Below are 11,859 nucleotides of genomic sequence, written 5' to 3'. Positions count from 1 at the left end.
CACACACACACACACACACACACACACACACACACACACACACACACCTTTCCCGGGTTAGGTATCGTGAAGGCACTTTGAACGTTGGCTGGCAGGTCTTTGAGTCGTCCTATGAGGAGGCTGATGCCAAACAGCTCCTCCAGAAGAGCAGAGGGGAACTGAGCCTCCAGCTCTTCATACGGGTGTGAAGGCCCTGCATCCAGGGAGCTGAAGGGTTCCAGGTATCTGAACAGACGCAAAAAGGACGGTGCACGTGTCCACATAAACAAACAAATGCAGTAAAATCAGCAATAAAATGTATAGACACAAACATTTGAATTAGTGGTGCTGGTGCTGACATTGAATGTGTAGATTTACCTGTGCAAGAAGACTTTGACATACTGAAGAAAAGAAACACACTGCTGTCTGAGGTCCTCCGCTTCATAGTGGAGGTTGCCTGCTTGACCTACAACACAAGAGGGATGTTGTGGGCTGTATTCCTAAATCTTATGTAAAACATGCCCACTGTATCACATATCAGACTCAAACGCTCAGAATTGAGCTCAACAATCGAATGCGTTAAAACAGTTCAGCCATCGCTGATTCATTATTGCGCTCACTTGAGAAAAGCACACCATTGCACCACTATTTACATCTTTATTATTCGTCGTCGCTGCTGCTTCCTCAGTTTATCATACATACCACCTTATTTGCATCTAGTGTATGCTGTATTGATATGTTCGTTGGCTAGTAAGACTTCTCCTCAGGACAATACTGCCTTGTGTAAAGTCATTTTCCTAACTGATGCTGTGGCTCACAGTTCAGCCAAACTGCCCTTCAATTTAAAGGCCTTGGCTTCAACCAACGTGATTTAAAGGTCATAACTTGAGACGTCTAAGGGAGCACATTCAACTTTTCTTCAGATTTTTCCCCCCTTTCTAGAAAACACAGATGCTGAACCCCACCCCCCCCATCTGCATTTTATGTAAATTGACTGTCTACGTTACTCTGACTGTTTGCCAATGTACATAAAAGCATTTTGCTAACGCATAAGATGTCTGTTATGTGAGCAAAGGATGGCTTACTGTGTGGACTGAATACTGACATGAAAAGTGAACGTCTGACTATTTGCTGCAGTGTGGATCACGTACAGCACAAAGCTTACCGAAGTCATGCGAGCTGGACTGCACCAAGAACTCCAGCCTGTAAACTTTTTGTCTGAAACATAACGAAAAGCAACTAAGACCATTGATATGCATGTGAATGACCCATGGTGCATAGTGTTTCAAAACAAATGGTTATCTAGTAAAAAAGCTTGTTCTTAGAAGGATTCAATTTCTTAGCTTTTGCTGCCGTGGAAAATTGCATTCAGATGAGGGTGGTTTATAGCAACAAAAATGAATATTGAAACTGGGTTTATTTAGAAAGCAAACTTAACTGATTTTTCATCCTGGCTTACCTGAACAGACCAAAGAGTGGCTTTGTAGATTCCACCAATGCTGTCTCTGTTACCCAGGGGAAACCAAAGACCTCCACTGTGTCGGTCTCATACTCTGTAGGGGCCGGGTCAAGACGCAACAGCAGCCTACGGAGAGGAAGCAGTCAGTTAAGACTTCATTTACTGAGGGTTTTCTGCCACTCTATTACAGTGGAGGTGACTGGAATTTCATTTGCTTTGCTCCAAGCATCACAAACTGACCACTGAACAGTGGAGGTATTCAGACAAATTATGCAGTTACTCAGGATAATCCACAGGTCTGTCAACAATTTTCACTGGGGCACAAAATAGGTACAGTGAAAAACTGTTGACATCCAAGTGGGAAAATACATTTGTTAATTTGTGATTATGGTGAACTGACAGTGACTGTACCGTTTCAGGGAGCCTCTTGCAGCGTATCCGTCTGTGGAGAGTGCTCCGGTGGGTTCGTCCTTTGTCACGGAGCAGCAGAAGCACGGCGGCCGGGCTGGAGTCAGCTCACACAGGCTGTCTGCTGCGAATGGAGACACTGGTGGGGTTAGGGATTGGCTGAAGTCATCTTCCATGCTGCTGGTGCAGAATCAGTATCACCTGTAATGACATTGTATTGAGACAACATTGATTGTATCACAAAAACAGAGGTGGTGTGTTGCATCAGGTGCAAACAAAAGTAGCAAACATTCACATATTGGGAGAAGATGGACTCTATGAACTCAGATTCAAACATACTATATTAAATATACAGTATTAAACATAGATAACGTTACAATAACACACACAAAACAGCCGTCTATCTGAGATACGTTAGGTTTCACTTAAACTAACATGGAAAATCTGACAATTGATGTTGCCTTGACTCAGAACTAGTCAGTAATAGTAGCAACATGCTAGATGTCATAGCAAGCTACTTCACAGTGCAGCCCACGTACACCAGTGTGTAAAATAACAGGCAGCGATTATTAAATGATAACTGTCGCTAGAACGTGAGAGTTTAAGTGTTCGCCAGTTATTAAGGCGACATCCTTAATATGTCAACCAACTTTATAGTGACGCTAGTTAACTTGTATGCTTAATATGTTGCATACACAGTTAGCGTTACAATTATAGCAGCGTTTCAAACAGGGAAACCAAACACAGCAGCAATTACAGACGCGACTGCTATGAAACATTTACAAACCTTATATTCCCGCTTCCTATGTAATGTATTATTCCGTAAATTTAAAGAAAAGTACGAAGATTACGTTGCTGTCATGACTTCGTTGTTTGGGTTTTCGGTCTCTCCCGCGCGTCCACTCCGCGCATGCGCCCACTCGCCACGCGCCCTACGATTGGTCCGAAGTTTCACAGTGGGCGTGAGCCTGTCGCATGGACCCGACGCAGGACGAGAGGTCTCCCTGTAACGCGCTTCCTCCGTCGCATTAGTTTCCCATGTAGTGGTGCTGTCTCCTGTTTGTCTTAACGTCTTTATCAAGTTATTTTTGTAAAAGACCAAAGTAATATGTTCTACACTCACAGCGCCGCGCTCTCTTTTCACTCTCACGAGACTTAAGTAATTTAATTAGGGTAACGTTAGTTAAAATGTCGATTTGGTCTCACACACAGTCAAAGATCAAGTCATCTTAATTTACACCATATATATCCGACATAATCCTTAAAAGAAACACACGCGAGGAACACTGCTCAGTATGTCTGCATTATTAACATGAAAACATCCTGTAGCGTACACTTATGCTAATACATGGTTTCACCAACCAGAGCACCTGCTCCTTGCCACGACTTTTCTGCAGACTATTTCAAAGTCACTTCGTCCCCCTTAGTCTCACAGCAGGGGTCCTGCCTAGATGAATACAAAATACTTCAGCGGTTCAAGTAGAATTTTATCCACGCTAACCCTAATTTCCATATGCAGATCTGTCTCTCCCAACAGTCCCTCTCGCCATCACACCAGTTCTTGCATTCTAATGCATTCTCACATCTTTACAAAATCCCCCCCCCCCCCTTCCAGCCACACGGCGTGGATGTGCTCGTTTTGTCGACTTACAGTTCTTTATTTCTGCACGTTTGACTTGTCTTGTGCGGAGATGCGCGATAGATGCGGTGTTTTGCATGCTCTAAATTTGCACGTTTCGTTACCGGGAGTCAGTGGAGACAATATAAATGGACTCGTCTGGAGATTCGTGTCTTTACGACGCACCGACTACCCGCTCTGCCTTTAACAGGAGAGTTGCGTGACTGCTCTTTCGCCAGGAAGGTAAAGGTAAATGCTTTTCTGTTTTCCGTCCCTGCGCTGCAAACCCATTCCATCCTTTCTAGGCACCGTAGTACATGGAGGGAGTGAGGTATAAACCTGTTTCATCATCCCCTCCCCTCGCTCTCAGCTCGCTGCCGAGCTTTGATGCACTGGCCCAGGTTGAACAGTGGTTTACGGACTCGGGGCTAGAAATGTGATGATTGGAAACTTGATAAACGTAATGAACTGTGTAAAGGACTACTGTACCTTCAGGTGCTCAGGTAAGTCATGCCAATAATGAGCCAGCATGCTCATAACCAGGGCCTGGCACACCTAAGTGGGATGCAACCATGCCAGTGTGTCTATAACGTCAGTGGAGCAATATCAGGACTACATCAGCCATTGCAGGTGTAGTTTCCTTTATCTGTCGATTGGAGAACAGTGTGTGATTAAAAAAGGCCCATTTGCTGAGGTCACCAGCTCGGCATCAAAAAACGTGTTCATTGTCCTGCCCTGAAATGTGTAACAATAAGCTAACACAGAGTCTTTGGCTCCAATCCCTGACCCACTAGATGGATCATGGGTTATGGTTACCCACAGAACAGCTGCTGGTAGGGGTTTACGCTGCATTTCTGCACTGTCCGCAGAATATAAAAATAAAAAAGCCCCCCCCCATGTTATTCTGAGCATTTGTGTATTATTCCAAGATGGTCCCTCTTGCTGCTAACTTTGTAGTCTCACCAATAAATTGCTCAGGGACAATTCTGCATTGCATATATCCCAGTCTGGTATGTGAACCAGGCTGTGGCAAACAAAACCAAGTTTCCTAGAGTCGCGAGGGAATTGTTGGATGTTTTTTCCGTGTTTATTGTCTTGATTGGTGAGACAAAGACATCTGTTCTATGCTGTTCTATTGGGAATGCTTGCTAACATTGATACTTGGACTCCAGTGAATGGATCTATGCTGTTTGGCACCCATGCCCTTGCAACTTGCCCTGTGAGCAGTTATAAACATTTTACTGTTGTCAGACACTTTAAACAGTTTGACTTCAAAACAGCCTTCCATAAGTTCTGGTTGGTGTAGTAACAGTGTAAAATAATGTTATCTATGACCGGTAGTTTGACCTCTGGAAATCCTGTACCATATAATTCCACCATTAACTCCCCCTTTTTTAAGGAGTGTAGTCAGAGGCATGTAATGACTTTGCATAATGAGTTACATTCTCTTTTTTTTTTTCATCGTCTGCTTTCTAAAAGATCTCTGCATTGTACAGGGGAGAGTGCTAGTCCCTTTTATCTCCAGAAAAAAAACCTTGTGGCTACAGTTTGATCAATTAAACTCCTGAAAGGGCCCCCCCCCCCTCCTTTCATTACTTTGCCTGAGAGGAATATAAATTTATCAGTCTTCCCAAGCGATATGAGGACGGAAATAAGTAGTTTGTCTATAAAAATGTCCAGGTACTTTATCAGCGTCCCAGTAGGCCCCGAGGCCCCGAGGCCCTGACACTGTTCAATGTGGCTCTCCTGTGCTGCAGTCTGATGTGCTCTCCCTCCCTCCCTCTCTCCCTGTCTACTCCATCTCTGCCTGAGGCCCGCTCCTCGCTGGGTGGGGTGCACGCTGCCGGCCCTGCACCTCTGGTGGGATTGACTGGGGCCCGGGACCCAAGTGAGGTTATCGATTTCAATCAGTGGCTTGGGAGATTGGAGCTGAATGATGCTGTAGACTTTAAACGGTGGTCAGCTGCACTGTTTGTTGTTTTGGGGGGAGGGGGGAGGGGTGCTGCTGTAGGAGGAGGTACTTTGATTTTGAAGGGAAGTCAGATAAACATACAAACAGAATTATATAGAGTGAGAGATCTTAATCTTCTAGTTTGGAGTTCCACTGTGTGTCAGTGGGTGTTTTTGGCGACAGTATAACGGCCCCAATAGACCCAAAAATTACAATAACTTCAGACAATAGATTTCATATTAACAATGATGTAGGGCTGCAACTAACTATTATTTTCATTATCAATTGATATGGTCATTATTATCTAGACAATGAATCAATTTATTGTTAGTTGACCATTCCACTTAACTTGGCTTTAGTTAGCTAGCCGAAAGGCTTTCTGCCTGAAATCCCTTACTGGAAGATGTATTAGTAGTAGTAGTAGTAGTAGTAGTAGTAGTAGTAGTAGTAGTAGTAGTAGTAGTAGTAGTAGGGAGTGGGTTCCAGTGGATGAATGGGTCATACTCAGGACAGCCAGGAGAATTCAATTTCTACACTTCGTTGACTTATTATTTTCTGTTTTTACTATAATATTTTCTGTTGCAGTTTGGTTAGGTTTAGAAAGAATAAACATAGCCTACAGTAGGCCACATTATACATACAGTATCTCATGTTTGCCTTGGTCGGGTGCAAATAGCGTTATTTTCTACGGACGCCTGGATGCTAATAGCATCTGCCTTTATTGCTTGTTTTGTAAAATGTCAGAAGATAGTAAAAAAATCACATGCCTTAGTTTTCATATTCAAATCGCTGATTTTGTGCGACCAACAGTCCAAAACCCTAAAATATTTTGTTTAATATCATTGCAGACTTACACAGAAACAGCACATGTTCACATTTGAGAAGCTGGAACCCCAGAACTTTTAAGCACTTCTGCTTAGAACGTGAATTAAACGATTAAAAGATGATCAGAATAGTAACTTGCTGATGAATTTTCTGCCGATAGACTAATCGATTAATCGACTAACAGTCGCAGCTCTAAGTAGATGCAGTCTCTCAGTGTTTAGGAGCTGTGTGTATATGTGGAAAACAACCGGCTGAACACAACAAGTTACATGATTGCTCTCCTAATCACATTCAATATAAACTAATGTATATATGAAGACCGTGACCGACCTCACGGATCAACAGTAAATGTGCGTTGCATAATCCGGGGGGGAGGAGTGGGAGCGTAAACCGTTACTGTTTTTCAATACACCATTCTTCTAATGTGAATTGGTTGCTTTTTCTTGTTGAGTAGATACCGAGAAGAGTGAGGCGACAACTTTTTTGTACCATCATCGTTCACAGGAAAGCGCTGATAAAAGTTCCTGCTTTGCTTAAAGAGGGAAGTTAGTTCACACAACGAAAGTGCCGCTGCGTTTCTGCTCTCAGAAGCATTTGCATCAAGGCCAGGAGATTAAACGTGTGGGTTGGGAACCGGAGAGAGTGTGTTGTCTTGCTCAGCCCCCCCCACCGATGCCAGAGTTCTAGCTTTCATCGGCACTGGGTGAAAGATTTCTCCTGGACGTTCCACTCTCCGTGGCTACAGGTGGGTGGTTCGCATGCGGTAGGTGGCAGCCGCTGTTGATTTCGTGCAGAAGTACAGAGGAGTTGGCTGTGGGCAAATTGCTTCACAATTGCCAATGTTCAATACGCTGAGATGCCGAATCCCACACTCGATAAACTCATTTGTGCAGCTAGATGGTATTTGTTAGAGTGTTATGGTAATATTTGAAATCGTAGGTGTTTGTGTTTTTCCAATATAGATATTCATAATGTCAGTTTTTAGACTTTGTTATGAACAACCAATGGAGGGAGATGTGTATCCAGTACGAATACTGTTGTGTATCAGTCTACAAAGGAAAATGATGTAGAACTGAACAATGAAAGAGCAGCTATTTTGATTATTGTAATTGCTTGTCTTTTTTTCCAAGTAGAAATGCCAAACAGTTACCGGTTCCAGGGACTCAAATGTGAGAATGTGATGCGTTTCTTTGTCATATATGATAATATATTCATTATCTTTGAAGATTTGGTCTGTTGGTCAAACAAAACTAGCTAGAATATGTCATGTCAGGCATGTTTCACAATTTTCTGACTTGACAAAATACAAAAAGTATTCATCAAACGTAACTAGGAGATCAACTGGAAATTAAATCATCATTAGTTGCAACCCTACTGGGACGCATCTCTTCACTGTCTGATGCTTATGCGAATACATGTTATGGATGGCTTTCATTCAGGTGTCACACTGGTTTTACTTCTTAAAACACACTTTTAACATCACAATGCAATGCAGGAATTGTTGACATAGAGTCCCATAATTACATACATTATCGAGATTCATTTGTAAAAGGTTTAGTAAATGCATTTTTCTGCAGTCATTTTCTCCTCTGTCTTTATTTTGAAAGGCTCCATGTTCGGTGCAGTCCTGCTGGTGCTTGGCTGCCTGCTGCAGAGGAATCTAGTGACCACAGAGGGGCATCGTGGGACCAACCGCCACGTCTTCTATGCCGTGCAAATGGACGGAGGCACCGGAGCCGCCAGAGCTCTGGCCAAGCAGCACAGACTGGAGTTCATACAACGGGTCAGTGCATGTTTAAAAACCCCTGTTGTTGCCTCTGCATGTGGGCCTGGATTTTTACATTTTATAAATCCAGTTACTGTTTTTTTTATTTCTTAAAGAGCTGACAAAGTGCTGACTGCTGTTTCCTATTTGAGGGATATCTGACTTTCATCAAATTACAGCAGCGTTTCTGAATATTTCATATCTGATCAAAGACGCATAGAGTAGGCCGTCCACCCACACACACACACACACACACACACACACACACATTTGAACAGACACATACATGCACTAAGATGGGCACACAGGTGCACAAATACACACACTTCTATCTAGCCAACCTTAGTTTACGCCTGTGAGAAACTCCTATATGCGGAATAGGCTATGGGATGAATGGGTCTTTACCTATTTGCCTGAATCTTAATCTGTTATGCTGAAATCTTTCCATTTGTCAGAAGACTACATGTGATTTATCCACATCAATACTTTAAAGGTTACTTTGGTTATTGAGTCTGAAAGTGTGTCAGCTCCCTCAAAAAAAAACCCTTCTTGGCTGCAATAAAAAAAAAAAAGGGCTCAAAGTGTGCCTTGGTTAGGTGGGAAAAAATTGTAAGAGGGAGTTCAAAGAGGCTGTTCAAGGGCATAACATATTTTGGAATGAACTTCTTCTGATTCTCTTTTATGAAAGATTCACAGTCAGAAAGATTTAAAAGGTAAGAGCCCTTATGAATTGACATACATTCCCGGTGTGCTCCGTTACGTTCAGGATTTTGAAAAGAGATTCTTTTATTTAACTTCTTCTTTTCAAAGAATCAACACAGATTCTTGGGATAAAATGTACTGTTTGATTAACAAACATTATGTAAGCGATCCATCATGAAACTTTCAGATGGACAAGCACCCACAGACTGTAAGTGCCCGACCTTATACAGCGAGGATGAGCTATAGAATGCGTTACAAAGCATATGGACAGTCCCATTTTAAACTAGAAGGGCAATGTGAGAGCACAGACCTCAGCCAGGGCTGTGCACCTATCTCGCAATGTTGAACAAACATTTTGTGTTTCCGCCCTGTGATCCGGATCCGCTCCAAAATTATACAGGTTGTTCCGTGGCCCATGCTACACCCTTCCACCAACTTTCATGAATATTGGGCCGGTGTTTTTTTTTTTTCAGTAATTCTGTTGACAAACCAACCAACAAACTAACCAGAAGGGCACTGGGAGAGTGCAGACCTCCACCAAGGCCATCCTGCAATGTTAATGAAAGTCATGAAATGTGATAGGCTCTTCCTTGGCCCATGCTACACCCTTCCAGCAAGTTTCATGAAAATCGGGCCAATAGTTTTTCCATAATCCTGCTGACAAACAATCCAACAAAATAACAAACCGAACCATAACTTCCTTAGGTAATAAGTAAAGCAAAATAGTGGATATCTTGAATTTTTAAGTATTATGTTGTTGATTTTCCTAGTTCTGTTTATAATTGCTTATAGATGGAGCCCTACAGGTGAGAAATCACAGAAAACCTCACATTGCATCACACTCACCTCGTCTCCAACAGACCCCATAACAGGATTTGGTGTCACTACATTTAAAGCGTATCACACTTTTGTTCTTTGGTGGCAGATGCACGTTCCTCCATCGATCTTTGCTCACGGCACGCAATTTAAAAAAACAACAACTGTGATTTGAAGTTATTGATAAGTGATAGTGGAGGTGTGTGTGTGTGTTTTGACACGATTGATAAGAGTTAGAGGGAGTGTCCACCGGCCCGGTGTTCGGCTGTGTGCACCGCTGGCCCTGGGGGACGGGGACGCAAGCTCATTTCAACCTTGGCCCTGCTGCCTCTGCTGCTGCTGCTGCTGCTGCTGCTGATGCCTGGATCATGAATAAAACATCTCTTTGACCTTTATCAGGAGTGTATTGGGCAGTCCACCCCCGTCTCTGTCTTCCTCTCTGCCTGTCTCTCTGTCATTGTCCGTCATGTATGCACACAAACACCTCTGCCTCTCTCTGCATTGTTTTCTGCTCTTTTACACACCAATGATAGTCCCATGATGCCGTGGCCACTTGTAATCACTAATACAATAGCAAAAACATTATTTCATACACATGTATTTATGTACATACGCGGTGCTTTGACACTATGATGTTTTGTTAGGTAGCAGTGTAGATTCTGCAGTAATCCATTGTCAAGGATACACAGTAAGTGTGTTAATAATATTGCGTGTTAATAATATATCCAACCCAGATCCACCATATCCTGAGAAGAGCCTCAAACAACCCCCACGTTCACGATCCCCCCCCAGGTCCAATCTGCTGACTGGTTTTCTTCTACCTGTCTGTCGCCAGAGGCTGATGCTAAATGTCACTGACACCAAATCGCCTTTGTTAAGTCGAACCTATTGTAAATATAGTAATATCAAGGAGAAGCCAGCATTTGACAATTTGCTGTGATGTGTGTATGTATACTGTGTATATATATATTTAAAACATTGAAGTGGAATGAAAAGTCTGACAAGCCCCTGCGCCAGCTTGGGAGGATTCCAGTGGTAATGCCGCATGAGCGGAATGGGAATCAAATGTCTCCATGCTGGCACTCAACATACTGTTGGTCTCTTTGATTTAGTGTTCAGCATCCAGGAAAATGTCATCTCGTCTCGCCATTGCGCAGACTTGACATATCCATTTTGCAACTCTGAAATACAGAGGAAAAACAAAGCGAAATACCCGCGATGATGTCTTCATGCCACACGGACAGATTCACCGTGATGCATTGCAGTTGCTTTTTGAAGGTGTCTCTTTGGTATCAGACGCACTAGAGCCTTTCCTGTCGCTCTTTATGATTTCTGATTGCGTCAGAGATGGAGTTTATCCGTCCATGTTTATTTTTCACTTGTCTTACACCTTGCTCATTTAGAAATGTTTAAAGATGGCTTATAGTTTGTAAACGTTCCTTTTCCCCCTTCTTTTTAATTGGAGGGAATCGGCTCGTTCCCAGAGATTTGAACATTTGAATTAATGTTCAGAAACAAACACGGCAAACACAGCGCACCCAGGAAGCTTGTAATTATTACGGCTGTGTGGCAGTACCGGCGTGGATTCAAAGATTACTGTCATTCAATGGTGAGTCTCATCTCCAGCCAAGGATGTGGTGCTTTAATGCAATCATTATGAGCCAGAGAGAAAGGGATGCTCTGACTAGGCAGGTAATGGCAGCCATTACAGGTGCAGGGTTTCTCACACAATGACAAAGAAAATAAGAACCTGATCGCTATCTAAAATAGATGATTTTCTGTTTCACTTTATGCCGGCACAGAACAACAGCGCAGCGGCTTGATATTACACGCTGATTTAAAAGAGAAGAAGCTTGCAGGCTTACTTACAATACAGCCGACCCAGTTTTAAATTACATCACATGATACTGCATTGTTTACAGGTCTTATTTCTTGCTTACTTAAGAGTTTGCAAATCCAATTAGAGGCAGATTAGGTCTATGCATTGCATTGTTTTTATTTTAGCTGAGCTCACTCCTTCAAGAATTAAGTGTGTGTGTGTGTGTGTGTGTGTGTGTGTGTGTGTGTGTGTGTGTGTGTGCGCGCGCGACCGTGCAGGGTTTTTGTCTTGAACTCTGACTTCAGGAAGTCCCTGGTCTCCAACCAATGGTGAAAGGCCTCCCAGATTCCCAATCACTCTAGTGAGGTGGAATACTGCTGGCAGATTACCATATCATTACCATATCATTAGCATACCATTACTGCGCCACAGCTTGGCTCGCTGTCTGCGGACGTGCTATCAGCTCATCAGGAGATTCAATCCCCAATCCGCTCCATGCCTCACCCCCCCCCCCCCC

General features: G+C 43.1%; 2 protein-coding genes across 6 annotated transcripts in view; one reads left to right on the top strand and one right to left on the bottom strand.

The window, feature by feature from the left end:
• mms22l (MMS22-like, DNA repair protein) overlaps positions 1–2,717 on the bottom strand; it is an 18,681-nt gene extending 15,964 nt beyond the window's left edge. Inside the window, exons 1-6 of the mRNA XM_031874467.1 lie at positions 2,634–2,717; positions 1,850–2,047; positions 1,439–1,564; positions 1,145–1,197; positions 358–445; positions 48–225 (exon numbers count right to left, since the gene is read on the bottom strand). Coding sequence (XP_031730327.1) covers positions 48–225; positions 358–445; positions 1,145–1,197; positions 1,439–1,564; positions 1,850–2,022 — 618 coding nt within the window. The 5' untranslated portion in view covers positions 2,023–2,047; positions 2,634–2,717. The remainder of the gene's footprint in view (positions 1–47; positions 226–357; positions 446–1,144; positions 1,198–1,438; positions 1,565–1,849; positions 2,048–2,633) is intronic.
• Positions 2,718–3,507: 790 nt separating this feature from the next.
• The window catches only part of LOC116398321 (neuroendocrine convertase 1-like), a 140,824-nt gene continuing 132,472 nt past the window's right edge, over positions 3,508–11,859 (top strand). The window contains exons 1-3 of one of the 5 annotated variants that reach the window (XM_031874528.1): positions 6,854–6,985; positions 7,374–7,409; positions 7,848–8,023. In XM_031874528.1, the coding sequence (XP_031730388.1) occupies positions 7,376–7,409; positions 7,848–8,023 (210 nt within the window). In that variant the 5' untranslated portion in view covers positions 6,854–6,985; positions 7,374–7,375. Of the gene's footprint in view, positions 3,714–6,853; positions 6,986–7,140; positions 7,410–7,847; positions 8,024–11,859 lie in introns of those variants that run through there. The other 4 variants (XM_031874531.1, XM_031874530.1, XM_031874532.1 and 1 more) reach the window with 4 other exon arrangements.

The sequence above is a fragment of the Anarrhichthys ocellatus genome, unplaced genomic scaffold, assembly GCF_004355925.1.
Source record: "Anarrhichthys ocellatus isolate YVR2014 unplaced genomic scaffold, GSC_Weel_1.0 scaffold81, whole genome shotgun sequence".
NCBI lineage: Eukaryota > Metazoa > Chordata > Actinopteri > Perciformes > Anarhichadidae > Anarrhichthys > Anarrhichthys ocellatus.
The sequence above is the reverse complement of the archived record's forward strand: the minus strand, read 5'-3'. Positions and strand labels throughout refer to the sequence as shown.